At 42.7% G+C, this 25702-nt stretch overlaps 1 protein-coding gene across 1 annotated transcript in view; it reads left to right on the top strand.

Moving 5' to 3' along the window:
• plxdc1 (plexin domain containing 1) overlaps positions 1–17412 on the top strand; it is a 196237-nt gene extending 178825 nt beyond the window's left edge. Inside the window, exons 7-13 of the mRNA XM_084323960.1 lie at positions 730–829; positions 1543–1638; positions 1731–1812; positions 1908–1968; positions 9141–9258; positions 10158–10318; positions 16599–17412. Of these exons, the coding sequence (XP_084180086.1) occupies positions 730–829; positions 1543–1638; positions 1731–1812; positions 1908–1968; positions 9141–9258; positions 10158–10318; positions 16599–16724 (744 nt within the window). The 3' untranslated portion in view covers positions 16725–17412. The remainder of the gene's footprint in view (positions 1–729; positions 830–1542; positions 1639–1730; positions 1813–1907; positions 1969–9140; positions 9259–10157; positions 10319–16598) is intronic.
• The last annotated feature ends 8290 nt before the right edge of the window (positions 17413–25702 follow it).

Here is a 25702-nt window from a genome sequence, read left to right as displayed (position 1 = left end):
TTACTTCACCGCACGTTGTATCGTGGGGTGAGGCTTCACTTGGGTAACTCGAACTAACTTCTGTATTCACCTGCGCCGTATTTATACGTTAGGTGAACAAACTAGTACCAGCCTTATTCCTGTCTCGTATTCTTGCGCAGAGCCGTTCATGTCCAGGCATGTCTTTGGCGGTGACTTTGAACTAGACCTTGGGGGTATGGCAGTGGCGCCTAAGGGACCGCTGTCCAATAGGAGAACGAAATATTATGGTCTGTACTAGGTAAAGGGATATTCCGTGTATATGTACAAGGAATACACAAGGGATATCAAACAATATACAAATATTATGCAATATATATCAAGTAGTAAATATATATATTCGGTTTAATCTGATCCTTCGTAACAATTATTATTTATTTAAAATGTTCTCTCTTCCTTGTCTCTAAGCTGTCTCTCTTTCGCTGTAGTATCCCTACCATGTTGTCATTGTGAAAGTCCATGTACTATGTTTGTCCATATACCATAATATAATGTATGTAAAGCGCTTTGAGATACCTTATGTAAGGTGCTATATAAAATACCTTTATTATTATTATTATAATTATTATTATTATTATAATTATTATTATTATTATTATTATTATTATTATTATTATTATTATTATTATTATTATTATTATTATTATTATTATTATTATTATTATTATTATTATTATTTATATTCAAACAACCGCACCTCCCCTCCTACAGGTCTCTGTGCCAGTGGAAAGGATTAACTCGACTGAACATCCTGTGAAGGTGGGACTGTCAGATGCCTTTATGGCCCTCCTCCCCTCCTCACAGATCTCAGGTCAGTTATCTACCAATGTATATCATCTTCAAGCAAAGACCTTTGTTGTTTCCTTTTTCACACACCAGACCGGCAATATGTCAATCGCAATGAATTTTGATCGCCACGCCATTATTTTGGTTGAGCCACGCCCCCTTTTGGGGGAAAACAATTTGGGGACTGTGTTTGTTCATAAACTACAACTTTAGGACAAAACACAATGATAAAGAAAATCACACTGAAGACCATCATTGCCCAGATATAGTCATTACTCTTAGTTTTAGGTCACTAGGAAATTCATAAGCGTAATATTAAATATACTGGTAGGGAAATGAGAAAATATCCTGCAGCTGACTGGGGAATATTTGCCTGAAAACGGATTAAACCTAACTTTTCACAGTAGTGTGAATGCTCAGTGGTGGACAGTGTTGGAAAGTAACTGCTTGACTTAACACGGCACACTAACAAAAACTACTTTTCAAACAATGTAAGCGTCCTGCCGACGCTTTTATACACAGGCCAAATACAACGGCGGTCGATAGGAACCGTGTGTGTTTCCTCCCAACAGTAGGCGCAGCCATGAAAAGATCAAAAGCCAAAAGCCGGTCTGATGTATTGTATGAAGCTAAAATCAACAGTTCAAAATTCCAAAATCTCTATTGGAAGACTTGAGCCTTAGAGAGTACAGCAGCAAGACAATTAACGTTTCCAACGTCTCATATTTCTCCTGAAAGACGCAAGGCGGCGCACTATCTACGAATATCATCGCGTTGAGATTGACGCCACGAAGATCGTCACCAGATCAGCGTTCGAGTTCGTACCACTGCCCAGTGAGTGTCCCTGGAATGACCGCTCACACCAGCCTCGCTTCGCTGCTCACTCTCACCTTCATAACCTTTACATTTTACCGTTCATCCTATAGCTTGTCTCCAGCACACAAGCTGTGATCTCTGCCTGACATCCAACCTGACGAACGGCTGTGGCTGGTGCAACACAATCCAACGGTAGGATGAAATCCTCAGTGTAGTGTGTAAAAGATACTAGAAGCTTTAGAGTGCATGCATCCTCTCTCTCTCATCCCCGACCATTTGCTTTTCAGATGTTCTGATGGGATTGATCGGCACAGACAAGAATGGCTCGATTACAACTGTCCTGAAGAGGTGGGAAATTTGTGAGCGTCTAGCGGCTCGGGATGCATTTTTCGCCGAACATATAAATGACAGAATTAAAGCTCTATTTGTTGCCGTTCGAATGCCACCTCACTCGACCAAATCCGTGCCTCGGTTTTCGAGTTACATGACGATATGTCAGGCGTGCAACTTTTTATGCGCAAGCGTCAAATTACCACCCCGGACTCCCGACGCTCTCTAGAACTGTCAATCATCTGCTGATTGTGAAGATTATTGGTCAGGGTTGTAGCCAATGAGTGTAGCTTTCCAAAAATAATTGCCACTTTTCTGCCGGCCTGTTAAGAGGTCCATTTTAATGGAACATTATGAGAAATGTGCTTATTTCTCTACGTGGTCTCACGCTTCCCAGGAGGTGTACATAACTCCTACATCTTACAGAACAGCTCTGTGGGTGTTTTTATAAAATATATATATTATATAATTAGACTTGTACTTGTATTATCTGCGAGACATCGCCACCACGCAACAAGTCAAAATGCTCGCTATCTGCAAACAGCTCCACTGTCTGTGTGTACTCGAGTAGCCTCCAGCTACGGCCAGGATTCTCCGGTGCTGCAGCTGGACCCTAGTATTGGTATAAATCACATTCAGCAAGCCCTCAGCTCGAATACGCATCGAATCAATGTTATAAGACATTGATATCAGGAGATATCTGTAGCTACTGTTAGCCGGCTATATAACGTTAAGACAACGCCTCAGTGAACTATTTAGTTCAATGGGACATTTCGTTTTGAACAGTGAACTAACGTGAGCTAACGGAGGTATCAACATGCACTACTAGACTTGCTGAAGCATTTGTTGATATCAGGAGCTATCAGTAGCTAGCCGGTTAGATACCGTTAGACAATGCCTACTAAAAGTGAATAGTTGACTGGGTAATTTTGTTTAAACAGTAACGATAGCTAGGTAGCTAACGTTAGCTCACGGTCGAATGCACTATAGACTCGAGCAGAGGAGCCTCCTCTCAGTACTCTGTGTTTACAAACTTTACACGGGTGCGGGCGGGGCAAGGGAGGAGGAGGAGGAGCGGCAGTTTGCAGGTCCTGTGTGTCTGAGACAGACAGCGAGTGAGATTTCCGCTTGATTGGTTTCCGCGATAGGCGAATATGACTCATTATCGGAATTCACCGATCGGGGCATTCCTAGTCTTTATACCTGTATCACTGTACAGTGATACATACTACAACTCTGTACATACATCTGATGAGCACTATTACTCAGTAGTATTTATATATTTTTGTCATGTACAAAGGTCTGATGACTAGAGCTACCGCGGTATCGGTATTACCGCGGTATCGCTGTTACATCATGCCCACCGCAGCGTTGGGCTGAATACCGGCATCACCGCTGTTTTTTATTATATTATTATTATTATTACGCTCTCGTTGGTCTTGCGGCTCTGCAGATATACCCTACTTCTCTGTCGAGATTCCAAGCGACCCTATTGGGTACCAGAAAAGTCACATGAAACACTGCAGACCACTGATTGGTCAGAAGAGATACGCGTCACATGCTGAAGCATCTTGCAGTGCTTTTACTTCCTGAATCTCAGCCATGAGCCATTGATCAGAGCTCAGTCACAACACGGCTAATAGTACGTTAGCTCCCACCGGAGACCGGAGTGGATTACCGACGCCGTCGCTCCTCAGGGAACGAGGCATAATGATTTTACTGCAACGAAATGTTATAATAAAAGCCCTTCGTTCTATACACTTGTCTGATTGAAAACTTTATTAACAGACCGCAGAATGGGTACAACTCGGCACGCTCTGAGCAAAGAAAGGAACTTAGATATTAATTGAGTAACGCTTGCCTTGCTATGGTCCGGTAAATACGAACGTGTAACTATACTAACGTTAATGCCACAAATCGAATGCCTTTGTAATCATAAGTAGTAACGTTATAATAATAAGAAGAAGAAAGGGTCGGGGGGTAACCGGCTCGCGACACCGAGGGGAGACTTCGAATCCGTGTTTCACTTTTAATAACGAATGCGTGCATGCCGAATCCCAAACAATATTCATGCTGCAAAGTCATCCTCTAAAGATAGACATTTAGACTAGAGGCAGGCTATATGCTATAAAGAGTAGACTACAAAAAAAATGCATTCAAACTTTTTTTTTGTGTGTGTGTGTGTGCGGTAATAACCGCGGCGGTAGGAAATATTTAGCAAATGTGTGCGGTAAGGAAAACATCAATACCGAGGCAGCTCTACTGATGACCATATGGAATATAGCTGGAGCGGGCTGTACATGAAGCCCACATGCCCACTGGCCAACGGAGAGCATGCGCGATGCGTTCAAATACAGCAAAAAACAACTCTACTTTAGACTCATGAAAGAGGGGAACCAGAGAAACATGCTGGCTAATGTTAAAGGGCACCTGGCAGTCGGAAAGTACTGGAGAGGAAGTGGCGCTACATCTAGCATCACTACACTCCAACTCTAGTTTCCTCATCGCCAATTGAAATTCCCTATCAGCCGCCTTCTCCTCTCTGTCTCTCTCTCTGTCTCTCTCCTCCTTGTCTCTCACCTCCTTTCTCTCCTCTCTGTCCTCCTTGTCTCTCACCTCCCTGCGCAAAGCCGCCCTCTCCTCTAGACAGGCTAAACGCAGCTCAGCGCTCAGTGCGCTCAACTCACCAGCAGAAGTAACACTAGTATGTTCCGAACCTAGTGCAGAGTCAACACTATCAGGATCCGACAAACCAACATCCTGATCACAAACCTCCATAACTCTACCACAGAATACAGTTATGAAAGAAAGTACGCTACACTCCCGTAGCAACACACAATACTACCCAACAAATCAGACTTCAATAAGCCCTACAAAATAGCCACTCACCTACAGTACTCAACAATTTCCGTGCGCAACACTTAACAGCCACATTCTGTATTATAACAACCTAACCAATTCGATTTAATGTCCACATCTAACATCCATGAAAAACAATAAATGTTGGTCCTAACCACCTAACTAGGATCACCTGGGTAACACTAATTACCCCGTCTAAACTACTCCCATAGCGGGATGAGGACTACACATAACTTCAGTTGCTTACCGATTTCATTGCGCACTCATTGCACACGACGCGTCGCCCCCCTCCCCCTAACCAAGCAGGTGATCCACCCTTTACCTATGTGGCAAAAAACAGATTGTTTAAGAGCATAACTCACAAGAACGGTTTACAACAGTCAAGTGTGCAGCACAGAAATATGGATATATAACAATATAACTTACCAATGAAAAAACGCAACCTACCTGACATGCTCCAATCAACAAGTCCACATGTTACATAAAAAACAAGGAACTATACAATTGTGCCAACTAACGAGCCCCCATGTCATGTACAAAGGTCTGATGACCATATGGAATATAGCTGGAGCGGGCTGTAGTACATGAAACCAGCCCGTCCAGTAGGTGCTTTAAGCACAGGTCCCGGCAGGCACGAAACAAACAAAACATTTTCCAAAGGTAAATGATATTTATTCTTTTTGTATTTTATTTTTTTATTATTTTTTAAACAAACATATAAACAAACATGACAACACACGATAAGATATACAAGCATTAATTGTCAGGGCACATCCAATGAGATCACATTTTAGTTAGTTGTCTTATATAAGATATACCCCTAATACCTGTTATCTAAAAAACCTACACACATACTGTATGCTCCAGCTCGAACCCCCCCCTCCCGGACCCCACCTTGAGAAGTACCTCCACTATCCCTCGCACCTAACCAGACACTACCATTATAAGCTAGCTTTTATTCTCTCCACCACTTCTAACCACATTGACATTTTGGATTCATTGAGACCCAGAATTCTTGCTGTAGATATTTCATGGTAAATTACATCGAGATATGTAAGAAACCAAACTTTACGGCACATTTTTTCCGGTTGAAACCAGCGTGATGCGATCAGCTTTTTGGCTACTGTGATACCCGATAAAACCAATCTCTTTAGCTGTGGATTCACTGCAAACTCAAAAACATCATTCAATAGTAATACCGAGGGGTGTACAGGTATATTCCAAGATACGAGTTTTGATATTTGTTGGGTCACATCTTTCCAGAATGCCTTAACTGGTGAGCAGTCCCAATACATGTGCATAAATGTCCCTTCGTCCCCATTTGAACATTGGGTGCATTTGGAATCTTGTTTAAGCCCCATTCGGCACAGTCTTATAGGAGTCAAGTATGTCCTGTGAATATAGTTAAGGTTGATTTGTTGATGATCCGGGTTCCTTGATGTAAGTCGGACATTTGCCCAGGCTCCTTGCCAATCAAAGTCATTTTCCAGGTCTGGTATATCCCTCCTCCAGACAGAGTCTAGTTGGAGGGTTTCATACGAGGACGTTAGTAATTGATGATAAAATTCTGAAACAAAACCTCTCGATGTCTCTCTTGCGTAGAAGAATTTGTGGTATCTGTGGTGTTCAATTGGTCTGTCTAATGGAACACAGTGAGACTTCAAACATAGCTCTAACTGTTATAATAACTGTTATAAATGATATTTATTATAGTAATATAAAGGGAATTAATCCCACAACAAATAGACAAACAGGGAAAAGGGTAAGGAGAGAACAAACAAGATGAGTATACAATAACACGAATAAACAGAGTAGGCACAAACTATCAATGTCGCAGGACACAAGCCGCTTACATGGTTGGCACTGGGGAACCACCCAGCAATAAGGCCAACACAATATATATGTATAACTTACTGTAGTTCCACTTAAATGGAACAGTGGCAAATGGCCTAAAGGCCAGCAATATACATATGCTCCCTTAATAGGGGTAGTCGGCACAGAGGCCAACAATATATATATGGTAATCCCACAATAGGGAATCCAGTGCCACACAGTAGTGAAAAAATAGGCACAGAGCCAAATATATATATATACAATACAATATAGCATCCACACCCAGTGGAAACAAAGGCAACCTCCAACGCTCTGGTCACTGGCAACTGACACAGAGCGGCGCCCAGGAGTGTGGCACATGCCAGGCTTTATCCACCCGTCCCTTGTTGAGGCGGTTTCCGTCAGCTGCCACTCATTAGGCAATCAGCACTCTCCAGAGGAGGGACGGGCGGCACCTGGCAAAGGGAAAAAGAAAAGGAAATTAGTACAATAGTACCAAGACACACACCACATATAACTAACATAATATTACATATACTAACCTGATGTTCACATGGTGTCACAAATACAGTAATAATGATAATGACCAACCCACGTACCCATGTATGTCACAATTTTATACCCAGTGTTATCACCTGTGCATTGTATGTTACTATTGCACTTTACTGTTAAATTTGTACTCTGGTGGTCTGAATCTAATCTAATATTGATCAGTCGCAGATTGCTTTCGCGCTACCTGTTGAATATTTTCTGCACACGGTCCAGTGTTGCACACCTTATAAGGAGCTGGCGGGGCGTTTCTGTATACAAACTCAGGTGTATGAGAATGCGCTTTCAGTTTAAGAATGAGCGATGTTCTTCATTCACGGGATCGCAGCTGAGAACACTTTTTTTTTTTTTTACCATTTACGAAAACCTTTTCACGCGCTCAGGCATCCGAACTACTTATGAAGATAGTTACGTACACTTTCGATCATAAGGTCCATTGTCTTCTTCAGAGTCAGACATTAAGATAGATACCTATTTCCTCTCTGTGCGTTCAGTAGAATGCTAAAGGCTAAGCTAGGCTAGTAGACCGTATCCGCTTCCATTAATTTGTGCTAAGCTAGGTTAGCTTCCAGAGAGCTCAGCCACACCCACCCCCCGAGAAACTCCACCGGATGACATCACCTGGACGAGCAGACCTCTAGTGAACTGCAGTCACTATTATCGCCCAGAGGAGAGCAGACCTCTAGTGAAATGCAGTCACTATTATCACCCAGAGGAGAGCAGACCTCTAGTGAACTGTAGACACTATTATCACCCAGAGGAGAGCAGACCTCTAGTGAACTGCAGTCACTATTATCACCCAGAGGAGAGCAGACCTCTAGTGAACTGTAGACACTATTATCACCTGGAGGAGAGCAGACCTCTAGTGAACTGTAGACACTATTATCACCCAGAGGAGAGCAGACCTCTAGTGAACTGTAGACACTATTATCACCAAGAGGAGAGCAGACCTCTAGTGAACTGTAGACACTATTATCACCCAGAGGAGAGCAGACCTCTAGTGAACTGTAGACACTATTATCACCCAGAGGAGAGCAGACCTCTAGTGAACTGTAGACACTATTATCACCCAGAGAGGAGAGCAGACCTCTAGTGAACTGCAGATACTATTATCAGCCAGAGAGCAGACCTCTAGTAAGTAAGTACGTAAGTAAATTTTATTTATATAGCACCTTTCAAGATACAGGATCACAAAGTGCTTTCCAATCAGAGAAATTAAGAGCATCAAACAACATCATTAATACATAGAATCAATTAAACACACCAACTAGAGATATAATACAAAATTAAGACCAAGATAAAACTAGCCAAACTCTGTTTTTTAAAAGAGTCACATGTTTCTACTGATCTCAGAGAGAAAGGGAGGGCGTTCCACAGTTTGGGAGCAGCTACCTGAAAGGCACGAGTGAACTGAAGACACTATTATCACCTGGAGGAGAGCAGACTTCTAGTGAACTGTAGGCACTATGTCTTCAGCTGTCCTCAAGTCGTGCTCCTACTACAGTTGAACATGGTTGATGGAATAGTATGTGGAGTTCACTAGAGGTTAGCTCTATTGACGATATTTGTATGCATTACATATAAGCTCTATAAACTCTTTCTAACTAATTACTGTAAGTTCGCATTGTGTTTTCGAAGGGATCGACAGAAAGCTCAGGCAAAGAGTTTTCACACAAGCCAATTAGTTAGGACAGGCTTTGACTTAACCCTCAGAGTCCAGGGCAGTTTGCTATATAGAGCTTTGTATGTAATGCATACAAAGCTCGTCAATAGAGCTAACTAGAGTCTACTTGCTCTCTGGGTCATCTGGCGGAGCTTCTCAGGGGTCCCGGTGCAGCCAAGCGTTACAGACAGGTGTCTTTTGGTCCCATTATCATGTCCTCCTTACAAGCGATATATATTTCAAGTAAAAAAAATGTAATACCTCTCTTGTGTTTCATGTTCTCCAGGCAAAGGGTGCATGTGAAGACTACACCCACCCAGAGGAATCTACAGAGTTCTTCAACCACTCGTACCCCGGTCCAACTCCCTCCTCGGCCCAGCTGGAAGACCACCCTGTTACTGAAGGTAAGACCAGACCACTGGTATACAGGTAGAAAAAGGTAGAAAGAGGATCATTTGAGCCAGAGGGTAAAAGCTAAATCACTCATGACATCAAGCTCAAAACTTCATATTCCATTCAGACGAGTGATATGCCCAAGAATAGCCTAATATTATACCTTCAAACTGATTATTCAGAAAAATTACTTCTTTCTACTAGGCTTGTTATTTTAATTACGGTAGATTGGGGCTATTCGTTTAGCGGTGCATTGGTATTTATATAAAATTATTTTGTTTGGAATACGAATAGATTTGTCCTTTTGGTGATTACTAGGCTGCATGTAAATATATTCATACTAAAGTTATATTCACAACAACTATATGACTATCCAAGTATCCCACAATAATTAACGCTGTCTGTACTTTCACTGTCTGATGTGTGCTGCTGCAGTAGCCTGGTAATAACATGTCGCCCTAGAGCTACTGGTGCATGTGTCTGTTGTCTTAATTATTCTGGCTGACTGTCTTGTCTCCCTCTTCTCGTCTCGTTCTTCCACACAATGATGCTCTCCTTTATCCCAGAGATGACCTCAAACGTCACATTAACTGCAACATCGTTGTGGGGCAAAAGGCCAGGCTCAGTTTGTGTAAAAGACATGGTAATACGGAGGACATAAAAACACTCAAAAACCCCTTGTGTTCCTTGATGTTGTGATTTGGTGGACAGAACAACTTCATTATTTATTCGTTGTGTTGTTGTGCTTCTGTTGTAATCGTGCTGTGCTTCCATACCGTGGCTGTGCTCACCTCGCTCGTTCAGCTACCATGTCTGCTTTTTTTTTTTTTTAACCATAAGCTACATTTGATTTTAACAGTTTGATCAGCCCAATAATATCAGTGATCTCTTCTTCCCCTCTTCTCTTAAGACTTACAGACTGGCCCTCCGGACCATAAGGGGATGAGCGAGAACACGGCCATCATAGCAGGCGTCGTGGCTGCCCTGGTTCTGCTAGTAATCCTGACCCTACTGGCGGTCTATTACATCAACACACACCCAACTGTCGCACCGCCGTTCTACCTCATGCAGGTAAAATAACGTCCGGCCATGAGCCTCTAAAGACCCAATCTATAATTTAGTACCTCAAACAAAGAACCATATAAGTCCGTTTTCAGAAGAACAATGTTTTCAGACTTTATTATCTTAAAAGAACACGCAAACATTTTGGGAAATTAGCTTATCGTCTTCTTTAGAGAGAGACAAGAAGATAGATACCAGTTTCCTCTCTGTGCGTTCAGTAGATAGCTATCTGGCTGCATGTTAGCCTAGCTTAGCACAATGAATATATACATGTAGTACAATGCCAAAGCAGTAGGTGGCGATGTAGTTCAAACATGAAGGCCATTTTCAACCAATCAGAAAAGGTTGAACGTGTCACTCCACATCCTGCTCAAAATCTCAGAGAACCACCATCTTTATACCTCGCATGAGCCATTTAGCTACATAGCATTTATTTTTCAGCAAGAAATAAAGTGCAATAAACAAAAACTGATACATTCACTGTGTGTTCTGCTTAATTTGTTGATGATTTGTTGATGAAACAAAACTAACATCAACACAATTGACCACCAAGAGCGGAGTTTAGTCTCACAAAGATATTGCCGATTGTGTTAGCTTATGTGCTAACGTGATTGGGATATGCCATTATAACAGTATAGCATTGTGGCTAGCAGCGTAGTGACGTTAATGCTAGCAGAATGAATGGATGTAAACTTTATTTAACAGATTGCAGAATGGGTACAATACAATACGGCTAAATACAAACAATTGTTAAGGGAATGCAGACTGTTGTAGCTTGGACTATGCTCCTTATAACAATAACTTGACAACACGTTGGTAGCCGCAGCTACTTGGTACAGCTCTGCTGTAAACACTGGAAATAACCGTGCAGGTCTCTACTGCGCATGGGCATTGGGCAGAACGGCTCCGTATCCGGCTCGCGCAGATTACATGGCACCATTGTCGGCGAGTTTCCAAAACGAAAACACCTTTTCAGCGTTCCCGCTAGGGAAACGCGTTTTCCTGCCAAAACTGTGTTTCTTTTTAACTTGGACATGCTGTTTTAGCCCAGTGTAACCATGGCCTAAGACACAGGGGTTGACATTGTGTGACGGGTAAACATGTTGAAGTGTTAAAGGCACTGTTATAATTGCATTGTTGAGCTAACCATACATTCAAATATAACGGCAAACAAGAGAGTGAAAAGAGAGGCAGCGCAAATGTATACAAACTCAGTTGTGATGGAGCAAATACACACACAAAAATATCTTTACAATGAATATGAAATAGAATGCTATGAATGCTCTGTAGCCTATAGATATTGAATAGGTCAGTGGTTCAGGGGTCCTGGTGGGGGTTCCAGGTGGTCCCCAGCATAATGGGGAATATTAAATAATCAATAAATTTTACTAATATATTAATTCATTTTACTATTAAATATTCATATATATTTCATTAGAAGTTACAGTAATACAGTGAGAGAGTGTATAATATATAGAATATACTATTCTTATCTCTCCACCTTCGTGTCGGAGGCATTTACCATAAAGTTGTAGTTTTTTGTGTATATTTACATTTACATTTACATTTAGTCATTTAGCTGACGCTTTTATCCAAAGCGACTTACAAGTTCTGTACGACAAGACAGCAAGAAGGGTACAACTCTATCAGCTGAGTAACAATGTTCATCAAGTGTTGCGTGTTACAGTGTAGGTTAGTTTATTAGGACAAGTGCATGACAGTAAGGTTAGTCAGGGTTATATATATTGATATATATTGATATATATTGATGATTGAGAGGGATTATGATTATATTTATCATACACACACAAACACACACTATAGGCCGTATGGTGAAAGCTGAGAAGTGGCTAGAAAACGATTCTCGTTCCCACCTCGGCGAATTACACAATTTTCACTTTGGGTGAAAGTTCGATTGGTGTAGATTTAGGAACAAAAAGTTCTCCATTGACAAAATAGCACATTTTGCGCAATCATTTTCGTAAAGTCGGGACTAGATCTTTCCTTGCAAACGGATATTTGGTCACCGCGGAGTTTTATCTGACGCAATTGGTGCGAGTTCGGTCACGTATCTTGCGCTAGACCAATAGCAGCTCTCCTTGTTGCCAAGTTACAGACAACAAGAGATTTGTGTAAACAGTAGTAATGGAAGCAACTGAAAGACAGTACTCATCGACGAGTACAAAAGACGACGAAAATGGAGAAAAAACACATTCTAAAGTTCGCAAAAAGGTTTAGAAACAATGTTATATGCATCTCACGTCCGCTCAGAAAGTAAGTGTACAAGATTTTACACAGACACGGTGGGATAGATAGAAACTCCGTCGAGCGGATGGCTTAAGTTGCCAGGAGAGAATCGTATCATTGCAGACATTGTTTAGAGATCGAGTTTGCCAATGTTCCCGGGGATGCTGGTTTTCACGCTACTTGCTATAGGTGTTTTATCGACAAAAAACGCTTGGATGCAGCTGAGAAACGGGCTATGTGTTCTGCAGCTCAAGATGTGGAAGCAGAGCCAGAACTTATGGCTCTACAAGTGAAAGTCCTCTGAAGAAACTTCGATCCAGGACAGGCTTACCAGCTTTTGTCGGACCTGTACTTCCAGTCTTGTGCATCATTTGCAAGAAAAGGGACAAATATGTGACTGTGAAGGGCAAACGCAAGAGGGACCATCTATCTATGGCTGAAACATTGTCTGCAGGTATGAAAAAAAGCCTAGCCTTCCCACCGCATGGATATATTCTCTCCCCGCCGTATATGTATATTTCTCTCCCACCCACCCACCCCCTCCTAATGTACAGTCCCCTCCCCATCATATGTATATACTCTGTCAGGATCTATGAGTAACAGTACTGTATATTTTGAATACCGTATATGTCACAAATGTATCAGTACTAAATACCTATATGTCCCTATGCCATAAATGTCATGTATGTTGAGTATGTCATAAATGTCAATATGAAATGAAAATGGGGGACCCTGATGTAAACAAGACAAACGTCTTTCTCTGGTCTGCATCCCCTTAACAATTGTGTGTATTGAGCTGTACTGTATTGTACCCATTCTGCAATCTGTTAAATACAGTTTTCATTCATTCATTCATAGCTACACTAATGTGAAAAATACACTATTTGATGCTGTGCTGAGATACAGTTTAGCTGTGTTTTTATAGTTGACATAAACTAGCATTCTAGTTTTCTTCAGATACTATATGTATGTGCATGCCTGTGTCCTGTGTCCTAGTGTGTGTGTGGGGGGGGGGGGGGGGGGGGGGGGGGGGGGGGGGGGGGGGGGGGGTGAAGCCACAGTCTCCACAAAGTCTGCAGAGATTTAACACAGATTGACATAGATAACATTTTCCTCACATTATCAAAATACAATCAAAGAAATTCTCAGTCCCAACACACACTCATGTCATTTTCCAATTTTATTTAAAGGCCTGTTGCTGAAAGCTGCCCATGTGAAGCAAGACACCAGCCAGCTTTTGCATATCCAAGACAAAGACTGTGTGGCAATTGAGGTGCGATATCACACAACCTGTTACAGGGAATGCAGATCAGAGTATAGATCCTTGAGACTTCAATCAACTGCAACAGCTACTGGGACTTTGGAAGAAACGGAAGCAGAGTGAGTTATTATTATACCATGAGCTATTCTTAATTCCTGCATATTGCACATTTTAAAAGTAAAGCTTGACCACCTATTCTGTTTGTCTGTAGCAATCATGACTGCCCAACCCTTGGCACATGCATTCATTAAGTGTGTGTGTGTGTGTGTGTGTGTGTGTGTGTGTGTGTGTGTGTGTGTGTGTGTGTGTGTGTGTGTGTGTGTGTGTGTGTGTGTGTGTGTGTTTGTGTGTATCAGAAACGAGACAAATTTTGATGTCAGCTACAAAATCTTCTGTGAGAAGATCATCCGACAAAGGATAATTGTCAACCAAGAAGTGCTGAAAATGAACCAATGGGTGGCACGTCGAGGATGGGGAGTTAACAGTGACCTGGATGACTACAAATCCGGCCCCTGATAGTGTGTTGCAAGTAGTCCATTGCGGTTGCAAACAAGGAAAATGTGAGACAGGAAGATGTTCATGTGTGTCTGCAAAACTACCATGTACAGATCTTTGTCAATGCCAAAACTGTGCAAATGTTTCTAAGGAAACGGAGGATAGGGTTACATTAGAGCAGTGTTTCTCAAAGTGGGGGGCGCGCCCCCCAGGGGGGGCGCAGAGGCATGACAGGAGGGGGCCTTGAGATTTATAAAAAAAAATAAAAAATCCAGAAAATTATCACTAAAGTGCTATCTGTTGCAGCTGCACTGTTCTCCATGAAAATACAATTTCTCAAAATCTGAAAATCATTATTTAATAAAACACAGAAAAGGATCACCAAGTTACTCTGGATAAAAAAAAACTTTACAGACAACATTGAGACAAAGCTTCCTGACACATCTCCATCCAAACTCTTGGAAGAACTCTTTGAAATCTCATCTGATACCACCTAGAGAGCTAGTTTCAGAGTGTGGTGCTGAGTACCAAGTATCTCATCTCATGGCCCACCAAGTATCTCATGATGCAGCAGTTAAGGTGTTGATACCATTCAGCACCACATACAGTATCTGTGTGAAGCTGGCTTTTCATCCATGACAGCTCTGAAAACAAAATATAGGGCCAATTTGAAAGGTCACGATATTGGTGTTATTTCAATCAATTTAAACATGGCCCATTTCATGACTATTTTGTTGGGGCGATGGGGGGGGGGGGCAAAATATTTTGGTCCGCCAAAGGGGGGCCTGACAGAAAAAGTTTGAGAAGCACTGCATTAGAGGATGACTCAGATGATAGTGGATGTATAGGGTGAGGGGATTAGGGTTATACAGTAGTAGTGTGATTTGTTTATTTGTTGAGATCAGTTTGACACTGATCCTTCCACACACCTCACTCTTTACTCATTTTACTCCGTAGTGTATATTGTGTATATTGAATATTCCTCTTTACTTAACTTTTTACTTACTTCCTTTTTCTTACTGTATGAAGCACACTCTCAGGGGCTCATACAGAACCAAGCATTTCATCGTAAACTACCTATTTTACTATTTACTATATTTTATTGTGATAAAAAAAATGTAACTTGTATGTGACGAATAAACCTCTTGAATCTATTTTTGTACCTGCATTCTATTTTGTCTTTAAATGGAAAATAAAAAGGTTAATGAGTAACTTATTGATTTGTAAATTGTTTGACATTATTCCATTATTCCAAATTAATTATTAATACATTTGTCATTACTATCCACTGAACTGTTTTGTGTACAACCTCAATCTTTAGAAAATTGTACCAGCATCTTTAATATTGCAGGTTGGGAATCACAAAGTAAAGTGTTTTTGATACAAATGTGCTGCATGCATCACGGAATGTGTGTTTATGGAGGTTTATTGAATAATTGCCCCGACAGGACGTCATGCATCGGTGTGAAATGCTGTGTTGTTGGTGTAGATAGAAGGCGATATGATTTAAATGTACAGTATGGTTAATAACACGAACGTTATCGCTCTATATCAAGTAGCGTATATGCATATAACATTGTTTTGAAACCTATTTTGCAAGCGTTAGAATGTGTTTGTTGTCCATTTGCGTCGAGATGTACTCCGTGAATGACACGATAACATCACGCAGCTGTTTACACAATCTCTTGTTGTCTGTAACTTGGCAACAAGGAGAGCTGCTATTGGTCTAGCACAAGATACGTGACCGAACTCGCACCAATTGCGTCAGATAAAACTCTGCAGTGACCAAATATCCATTTGCGAGGAAAGATCTAGTCCCGACTTTACGAAAATGATTGCGCAAAATGTGCTATTTTGTCAATGGAGAACTTTTTGTTCCTAAATCTACACCAATCGAACTTTCACCCAGAGTGAAAATTGTGTAATTCGCCGAGGTGGGAACGGGATGAAACAATACAGCCTTCACCTTACGGCCTACTAGGGGTTTCACCGACTAGTCGACTACTAAAACCACTAGTCGGCGCTGTGGGCAGCAGTCGTCTAGACGTGAACAACATTATTTTAGCTAACATCATCACATTTACAATAATGATCATATTTGTAATATAATTGTGCCTGTATATATTTCTGTATTTATTGAATTTATTATATAATCATGTGTTACTATGTACACTGTCATTGTCTGCCACTGTATCAATTGCAGTAACAGAATAATGCAGATCTCTGCCTCAAAGCTTCAGAAGCTACAGCCTACAGCTCTAACCCTATGGTGTCTCTTGCCCACAGCGTCGCACCAACAACTACTGGCCGTCTATGAAGTTCCGTAACCAGGGCTGTCACTCCAGTTACGCTGAGGTTGAGCTCGGGGGTCATGAAAAAGAGGGCTTCATTGAAGCTGAACAGTGCTGTTAAGGAAGCTGGACTTCCAAGGCCACAGTCAGACAAAGTAAAAGCACCGTCTTGTGGATTCCTAAAGTGATTCCAAAAAGGGACAAATTCTGGGAAACGAGGCCGAACCAGAGAAGAACAAAGAATGTCCCCCGCTCCTACCTTGGTGACTTGACAATTTCTACTGTAAACAGCTCCTGCAAACTCTTGTTAGCTTTCTCCGTGTCTCTTGCTCTTCGACATCACACAGCTCTCTCCATGACATCCGAGGAGTTGGGAGTTTGGAGAAAGTCCAAGCGGATTGTACATATATACCCCTGTGGGCCTGCCGAGAGCCAAACGTGCAACTGGCGAGGAACCACAGAGGAAGTCAGGGAATTAAAACTAGCCTTCATACTGCAAACCGATTTAAAGTTCAAATTAACATTATGTGTTTTGTTTTTATCCTGTTCATGGGGATCTTTTTGTTTCATGAAATGTCTTTAAGTGAGCAATGGTTGTTTTATACAATGGTATTATGAGGACGTTGCTATAACAGACTTTCAACTATATAACAGATAGTGATTATTATAATGATTATCATGAACCGTCTCTGGAGAAGCTGGAACATTTGTTCTGACAACATTTAGAGTCAAGTTATATGAAAAAATATTGTTTTCTTTGATCATTTCTGTGTGAACATCCTCCAATAAAAATGTGTGGTCTGTTTTGATATTAATCTTTCACTCAAAATCATAATCTGTTAAAAACATCAGTCATGTTGTCCTGGTTGGGGATCAGGAAAAGCAGGGATCAGTGGTGGCTGCTGACCAAATTTTTTGGTGAAGCACAAATTATTATATTATATATTAAATTCTATTTTTAAAACATCCCCCACTGTGTGTGTCAGTGGTCAGTGGACACAGATGAAAACATATTAACATTAGGTGACGGCGCACCTGACCAGACACAGATGCAAAAAATTACATATTCGGTGAAGGCGCACCTGACCAGACACAGATGCAAAAAATTACATATTCGGTGACGGCACACCTGACCAGACAGATGAAAACATATTACAGTAGGTGACGCGTGACGGCACACCTAACCAGACACAGATCAAAACATAATAGGTGACAGCGCACCTGACCAGATCAAAACATAATTAGGTGACAGCACACCTGACCAGATCAAAACATATTAGGTGACAGCGCACCTGACCAGATCAAAACATATTAGGTGACAGCGCACCTGACCAGATCAAAACATATTAGGTGACATCGCACCTGACCAGATCAAAACATATTAGGTGAAGGTGGCAAGGAAAAGGAAAGATGAAATTACCTACCTGGGTTCCATCCTAGAGGCAAATCTTTCCTGTGACAAAATGGGATCCAATGTAATAAAACTCCACCAACAAACTAGATTCCTGTACCGGATCTCCTCTCTGGTAAACAAGAATACCTTGAAGACTCTAACAGGAGCACTCATTCAAGGGTACTACGACTATGCTTGCACCTCATGGTACCAAAGCACCTCAAAGGCACTAAAAACAAGATTACAAACATCACAAAACAAACTGGTCAGACTACTGCTTGACCTTACTCCTAAAACCCACCTCACCCCTGCCTATTTTGACAACCTAGGATGGCTTAGAGTAGACGACAGAGTACAGCAACTTGCAATGGGCCTGGTCTACAAGATACACTACACCACTAAGATACCCATGTGCATGTCGAAATACTTCCCAAAGGTCAGTGAATACCACGACCAAAACACCAGAGGGAGTATATATATATATATATAACTTTTTTTTTTTTTAATAAAAGAAAAATCGTCATAACTTAGAAATGAGATTGCATAGGTCTATGAATAGATATCGCAATTTTGTTTCGATTAATTTCCACATTAATTGTACAGTAAGTTAGCTTGGTGATCATCATTGTGATCTAATATAAGCTAAGCTAAAGGTAGCTAACAAATTGGCTAGCTACTGTTAGCATACAAGCTTTTACAAACACTGTACTTACTTATTCATCCTCAACTTTTTTTCTGATCCAGATGCATAAGTCCTCTCCATGTTGCTGATTTATACTTCGGTCCTTTGGTGCAAAGTTTCATTTAGCCTACAGTGCTACTGCCTACACAGTAATGTTACTGACTGGGCTCTCCAAGCCCTCTCAAAGCATGGGATAGGAAATGGTGTTCTCTGATTGGTGTAAAAAAAGTGTCAGAACTGTCAATCATTCAAGCCCCATTCAAATTAATGAGTGAGGTTCGGCCTCCCTGGGCGCGCACTTAGACCAGTTACTGTCCAATCAAAGGTGCTATTTCGCTGCCATTCACTTACATTAGCTAGTGAAGCCACAAAGGAATGTTGCCTCACTAGCCAATGTAAGTGATTGGGAGCTGTGTATCACTTGGAAAAGAAAAAAATAATTCACTGGAATTTTTTTTCACAGAGGAAAACATGTCTAATAAAAAAATAAATAAAATAAAATAAATATATATATGTATATTAATAATAATATATATTTTTTGTCTGTATACTAGTGAAGCACTGCCTCACTAGTAGTCATGCAATAACCTCCACTGGCATGAATGGATCATTATGGCCCCTTTTCCACCACGTGGTACCGGCTCACCTTGACTTTTTTGGTTTTCCATCAAGGCAAAGGTTGTGGATAGTTTGACATCACTGCAGACTGAGAGAGAGAGAATTGTCACTCTTTGACTTCACATTAGAAGTCGATAGATCTAGTGATCTATGCACAAGCACGGCTATTTCAACATTGTGTAAGCTAAGCAGGGGTGTACTTAAAGGAACACTCCAACATTTTGGGAAATTAGCTTATTTAACATATTCCCTGGAGTTAGACAAGAAGATACATACCTTTGTCGTTTCTGTGCATGCATTTAGGCGTCGGGAACGCCTACACCGTTAGCCTAGCTTAGCATCATTCACTGGAAGTAGGTTACTCCTTTAGCCTAGTTCCCAACAGTCATGAAATACACTCCAAATACAATCGAAATACAACTCCAAAACGTTCCTGTAAACATGTTGTGACCTGTGTATTTACCACGTGGAGAAATAAAAAATAATTGAATTAGACATTTCCGTTTTCTAAGCAGATATACTTGGAACTATTTTTTGCCAAACCACTGCTGTCTGGGCTGCCGACTCGTCCAAACCCTGTTGGCGTGCATCACAGTCACGAAAGGGGCTAGCGTTACATAATAAACAAGTAATAATAATACCACAAGTGTGGATTCACTCGCCCACACCCTGTTGGTGTGCATCACAGTCACAAAAGGGGCTAATGTAACGCCAGTCAGCAAGCGAAAGTAGCATTGAATCAAAAGGGATGCAGGGACCGCTGAGGATTATACTAGTGTAACGGAGGTCCGTGAGTATATCCACAGTCACAGAAACAGGGGTGTTGACAAGTGACTGTGGCAGTAAAGCGGGCTGCGAGTTAAACTCACTTCCCCATAACAGGGTTAATAGATGCATAGGTACTAGAATGGCGCTGCTCCGACCGGCTGCCTTTCTGTTCGCTCCGTCGAGACTGTGCTTACTTTTGTTAATTTTTATAGTTTTAAGAGTTTTATTTGCACCAACTGTTGGTGCATTATATGTGTATGACCGTCAGTCACTCATTGACATTGGATTAAAGAAAACTTACCGACTGGATTTCTCTCTGGATCGGATTGCTGAGCAACATCAGTGGCCAACGGAGATCCTTTGTTGTCGCCAATGCAAGGAAAAAACACAGCGACGAGGCAGAAGAGCCGGCATCCGAAATAGATTAAGGTCCAAACGACACAGAACCACATTGCCCAGCATATTGTTGGCCAATGTGCAATCGATAGGGAACAAACTGGACGACATCAGAGCACGGATCCAATTCCAGAGGGACATTCGGGACTGCAACGTCCTCTGTTTCACAGAAACTTGGCTGTCTCCAGAAGTCCCAAATCAAGCAATAGAACCGGCAGATCACTTCTTCGTTCTCCGCAAGGACCGAACGGCAGAAGAGTCACTAAAGACGAAAGGAGGCGGCATTGCCTTCATGATAAACAAGGAGTGGTGCGATACAGGCAACGCAAAGGAATTGTCTAACCACTGCTCCCCAGACCTGGAGTTTATCACGATCAAATGTCGACCCTTCTTTCTCCCGAGGGAGTTAACGTCCATCATCATGATCGGAGTATATATCCCACCACACGCGAACACTGGGGCCACACTTTCAAAGTTACACGACGAGGTAAACAAACTACAGATAGCTAGCGCTGACGCTGCCATTTTGGTTCTGGGCGATTTCAACAGCGCGCGTCTTAAAAAGGTGTTGCCGAATTTCTATCAGCATGTGACCTGTCCCACCAGAGGCGAGAACATACAACATGTATACTCGCAATTTAAGAATGGGTACAAGTCACAGGCTCTTAGTCCTTTCGGCAAGTCGGACCACGCCGCGATCTTTCTTTTGCCAAAGTATAAACAAAGTCTCAAGCGAACGCCGGTAGTATCGCGAGAGGTTAAGCGTTGGACTGTGATGTCAGAGGAGACACTCCAAGCTGCGCTGGAATGCACAGACTGGAATGTATTCCGTGATAACACAGCCAATATTAACGAATACACTGAAACGGTGCTTGACTTTGTCTGTACTCTGGTAGAAGAAACAATCCCCTCTACCACAATTAGAATCTACCCAAATCAAAAGCCCTGGGTAGATAAATCCGTCCATGAGGCTCTGAAAGTGCGCACCTCAGCCTACAACACCGGGCTGGTGACAGGCAACATGGATGAACACAAGACGGCAAGATACAACGTCAGGAGAGCAGTAATAGAGGCAAAACGGCATTACAGGGATAAAGTTGAACTTCAGTTTGAACAGGCTGACTCTAGAGGTATGTGGCAGGGCCTCAGAACAATAACAGACTACAAAGGCACCCCCCTCAAACTGAACAGTGACATCTCCTTAGCAAATGATCTCAACACCTTCTATGCAAGGTTTGAGGCTGTGAATAACAACACCAGCCTACAAGCCACGGCAATGGGGGGGGGGGGGTCTGCTGATGGAGACTCAGTGTTCAGAGCATGAGGTGAGACGGACCTTTAAAAAAGTTAATATCAGGAAGGCAGCAGGACCGGACGGCATCCCCAGCCACGTCCCAAAAGTCTGTGCCGACCAACTGGCCCCGGTATTCACTGACATCTTTAACCTGTCCTTAGAACAGGCTGTCATCCCCACCTGTCTGAAGAAGTCAACCATCATCCCTGTACCCAAAAAATCTACGCCCGCTTGCCTCAACGACTACCGCCCTGTAGCTCTCACCTCCATAGCCATGAAGTGCCTTGAGAAGCTAGTGAAGGGCTACATCTGTTCCTCCCTCCCCATCAACCTGGACCCCCTGCAATTTGCATACCGCCCCAACAGGTCCACGGAGGACGCCATAGCCCATGTGCTGCACACAGCAGCATCACACCTGGACAAGAGGCAGGGGAACTATGTGAGAATGCTGTTCATCGACTACAGCTCAGCATTCAATACCATAGTCCCCTCCAAACTCATAGCCAAGCTCAGGGACCTGGGCTTGAACTATGACCTCTGCCAGTGGGTCTTGGACTTCCTGACGGGCAGACCCCGGGTGGTGAGAGCAGGCAACTGCACCTCCTCATCCATCACGCTCAACATAGGGGCCCCCCAGGGCTGTGTCCTGAGCCCCCTCCTCTACTCCCTGTACACACATGACTGCGTGGCACAGCGGAACAACAACACAATCATCAAATTTGCTGATGACACAGTAGTGGTGGGCCTGATCTCTGCCAACGACGAGAGGGCCTACCTGGAAGAGGTAGAGAATCTGTCACAGTGGTGTCAGGAGAACTGCCTCTCCCTGAACGTCAGCAAAACAAAATAGATGATTGTGGACTTCAGGAGGTCGGGGGTCAAGGACTACAGCCCCCTCAGCATCGACGGGGCACCGGTTGAGAGAGTGAACAGTTTCAAGTACCTCGGAGCCCACATATCCGAGGACTTGACATGGACCACACACATTGACAGTGTTGTGAAGAAGGCACGACAACGCCTCTACTTCCTCAGGCGCCTAAGGAAGTTCCAAGTCAGTCAGAAGATCCTTAAGAACTTCTACTCATGTACAATAGAGAGCATCCTGACTGGCAACATCACCTCCTGGTTTGGGAATAGCACTGCACAAGACCGTAGCAGACTACAAAGAGTGACACGTTCAGCCGAACGCACAATTGGAGGGGGGCTTCCCACCCTCCAGAACATTTACAACAAGCGGTGCAGAGGCAAGGCTAAGAGAATCATCAAGGAGTCCAGCCACCCGAACAACTGCCTCTTTGAACTACTGCGGTCAGGCAAGCGATACAGGAGTGTTAAGGCGAGCACAGAAAGACTCAGAAGAAGCTTCTATCCCCAGGCCATCAGGCTGCTCAACGAACAATAAACACTATGCAACAACCATCAAATGCACACAGCACACACACCCACACGCACACACTCACTTAAACAAACAACACACTGCAGCACCCACTCTCCACACTTTAGATCACCTAAACACACTTTACACTTTATATTTATTGGTAAAGGATTTGTACTACAACTCGTACACCTTACTGTAAATTGTACCTAAATTGTACCTCATCCCATTTCTGCTCTGCACTATATAGTATTCGTACATTGCATAGAATATTGTATATTGTATGGTAACTCAGTTACTTCTATTCTGCATCGAACATTGTAAATATGTCTATACTGAACACTGTGACCTTTTTGTACTTCTATTTTACATGCTACACTATTTTATTTCATACTATCTTGTCTAGCACAGTCTCTGGAGCGTAACAGTAAGAAGCATTTTGTATAAAAGTATTCTGTACTTCTGTATGACAACTATTAAAGAAACTTGAAACTTGAAACTTGAGTACTTAGGAGTGGATTCACTTCTTAGTACAGTGGTCTATGTCGTCGCCCGCGGAGCGGGAGCTCCCCTGTTCGACTCCCCCTCGGGACATCAGATTTTAATACACAACGCAGAGGAGTCCGAACCGATCTGTCACAATAGGATAGTCCAGCAAAGTTACGTCCTATTTATCAATCTCACAATATTCGCTAACGTTAGACAGATGGAATACAGCCTTCCATCTAAAAACATAAATGAAAACTTACCACAGTCATAGTTGTCACTTTCTCCGATGGATGGGATGGCCGTATCCTTCAGAAAACGTCGCCATGGTTGACTAGGTTGCATTTTTTCACAATAGTCGTCTTGTAAAAAAATAAAAAAGGCGATATCAACCTCTCGAACCCAAACAAACCAAGCGGTCTCACCCTGTGCTGTCAGGTTCCCAACTCCAGTTAGATATCAATGTTATTGATATATTTTCTTTAGCCTTTCTTTTATCCAAAAGTAATTGAAAGTAACCAGATTACATAACTTTAATAGTGTGAGAGTAACTTCAACAGGTAATTTGTAATTGTAACAGAATACATTTATAAAAGTAACCCTCCCAACCATGCTTATAGGTGAAGTATTTCAAATGTTCACCATTTGGCAAAACAAGATGGCTGCTCTGGCCAGACTCACTACACCATGATGGCCTAAACAGAAAATACCTGCAAACAAGACTGTTCTGTTGCCGTCGCCTGTCGGCAAGAAGGTCCTGGGTTCAATTCCCGCTTGGGGACCAGGTTGCCAGGTACCAGGTGGGGTATCTCCTGGGCCATTCTGTGTGTTTAAGAGGTTGCATGTTCTCCCCGTGCTCGCAAGGGTTTCCCCTCCATACAAAGAGAGAAACCCAATGGAAAAACATGCAGAACAGATCGCTAACGTCGTCGCGTCCCTGACGAAGACTGACAGGAGCACTTGGATTGGTCCCTGCGTGCGGCCCCACTGTCTGCTTCTGGCTGCCCTTGGGGGGGAGGAAGGACAACGGGATGGGTCAAGCACAGAGACTAAATGTCATTGGCAACCCCCCAAAAAAATACATGTGTGTGTTCCTATGTTCCTTATGTGTGTCGTTGCAATGTGTGCAATGAATAAAGACTTCGGTTTAATCTTAAGACTGTTCTGACAAACATAAGACTCTTCTGACAGCACAATACTGATGTAACATAAGACTGTTCTGACAAACAAGACTGTTCTGAAGCACAATACTGATGTAACATACAGTAAGACTGTTCCCACAGCACAATAGGGAGGTGTAGTGGTTACGTCATTGGTGTTTCCCACGCGGTCCACCCTCCTTGAAATTGCCATGTATTTCCAATGGACCCATTTCTAAATCGTCTCGTTTAAAACAAATAAAGCATGAACATTGGCATGGTGTACCTTTCTGTGTGTATTCATCCACAATCAGTGGCGGCTGTTGAATTCTTCCCCGGGGGGGGGGCGGAATTAATTAGTATCCCCCTCTATCTCTCCTTCTCTCTCTTTCTCTCTCTCTCTCTCACTCACACACAGCGCGACGTGGAATCGATTCGTTACACAATCAGACCTAGTAGTATGTGTAGTATATACCAAGAATAACTTCAGTATGAGTACAGGGCTGTACACATATTTTGCATATTGTTAAACGAGCCAAGGCTAGCTATTAAACTATCGATATGAATTGAAAATGGGGGACCCTGATGTAAACAAGACAAACGTCTTTCTCTGGTCTGCATCCCCTTAACAATTGTATGTATTGAGCCGTACTGTATTGTACCCATTCTGCAATCTGTTCTCCAACTGCGATCGGCCTCTGCCTCCAGGCAATCATCAAGAGCATCCACTAGGAAATCACCCCAGCGCCGCCAGCCTGAAAGGGAGGAGCACCCGGCTATGTATCCCGACCCCGAAGAGGGGACAAGGCCGACTCCGAAGACCTGGAAAGGCGACTGGCTCGTCTGCAGGAGGAATATACAGTACGGCACCAGGAGAGGTGCCACCCCGCTCTCAATGTGAGCGGCTACCTGCCACACACAGAGCAACCTCCAGATCCCATCAACATT

The sequence above is a fragment of the Notolepis coatsorum genome (genome assembly GCF_963971535.1).
Source record: "Notolepis coatsorum genome assembly, chromosome: 10".
Lineage (NCBI taxonomy): Eukaryota > Metazoa > Chordata > Actinopteri > Aulopiformes > Paralepididae > Notolepis > Notolepis coatsorum.
The sequence above is the reverse complement of the archived record's forward strand: the minus strand, read 5'-3'. Positions and strand labels throughout refer to the sequence as shown.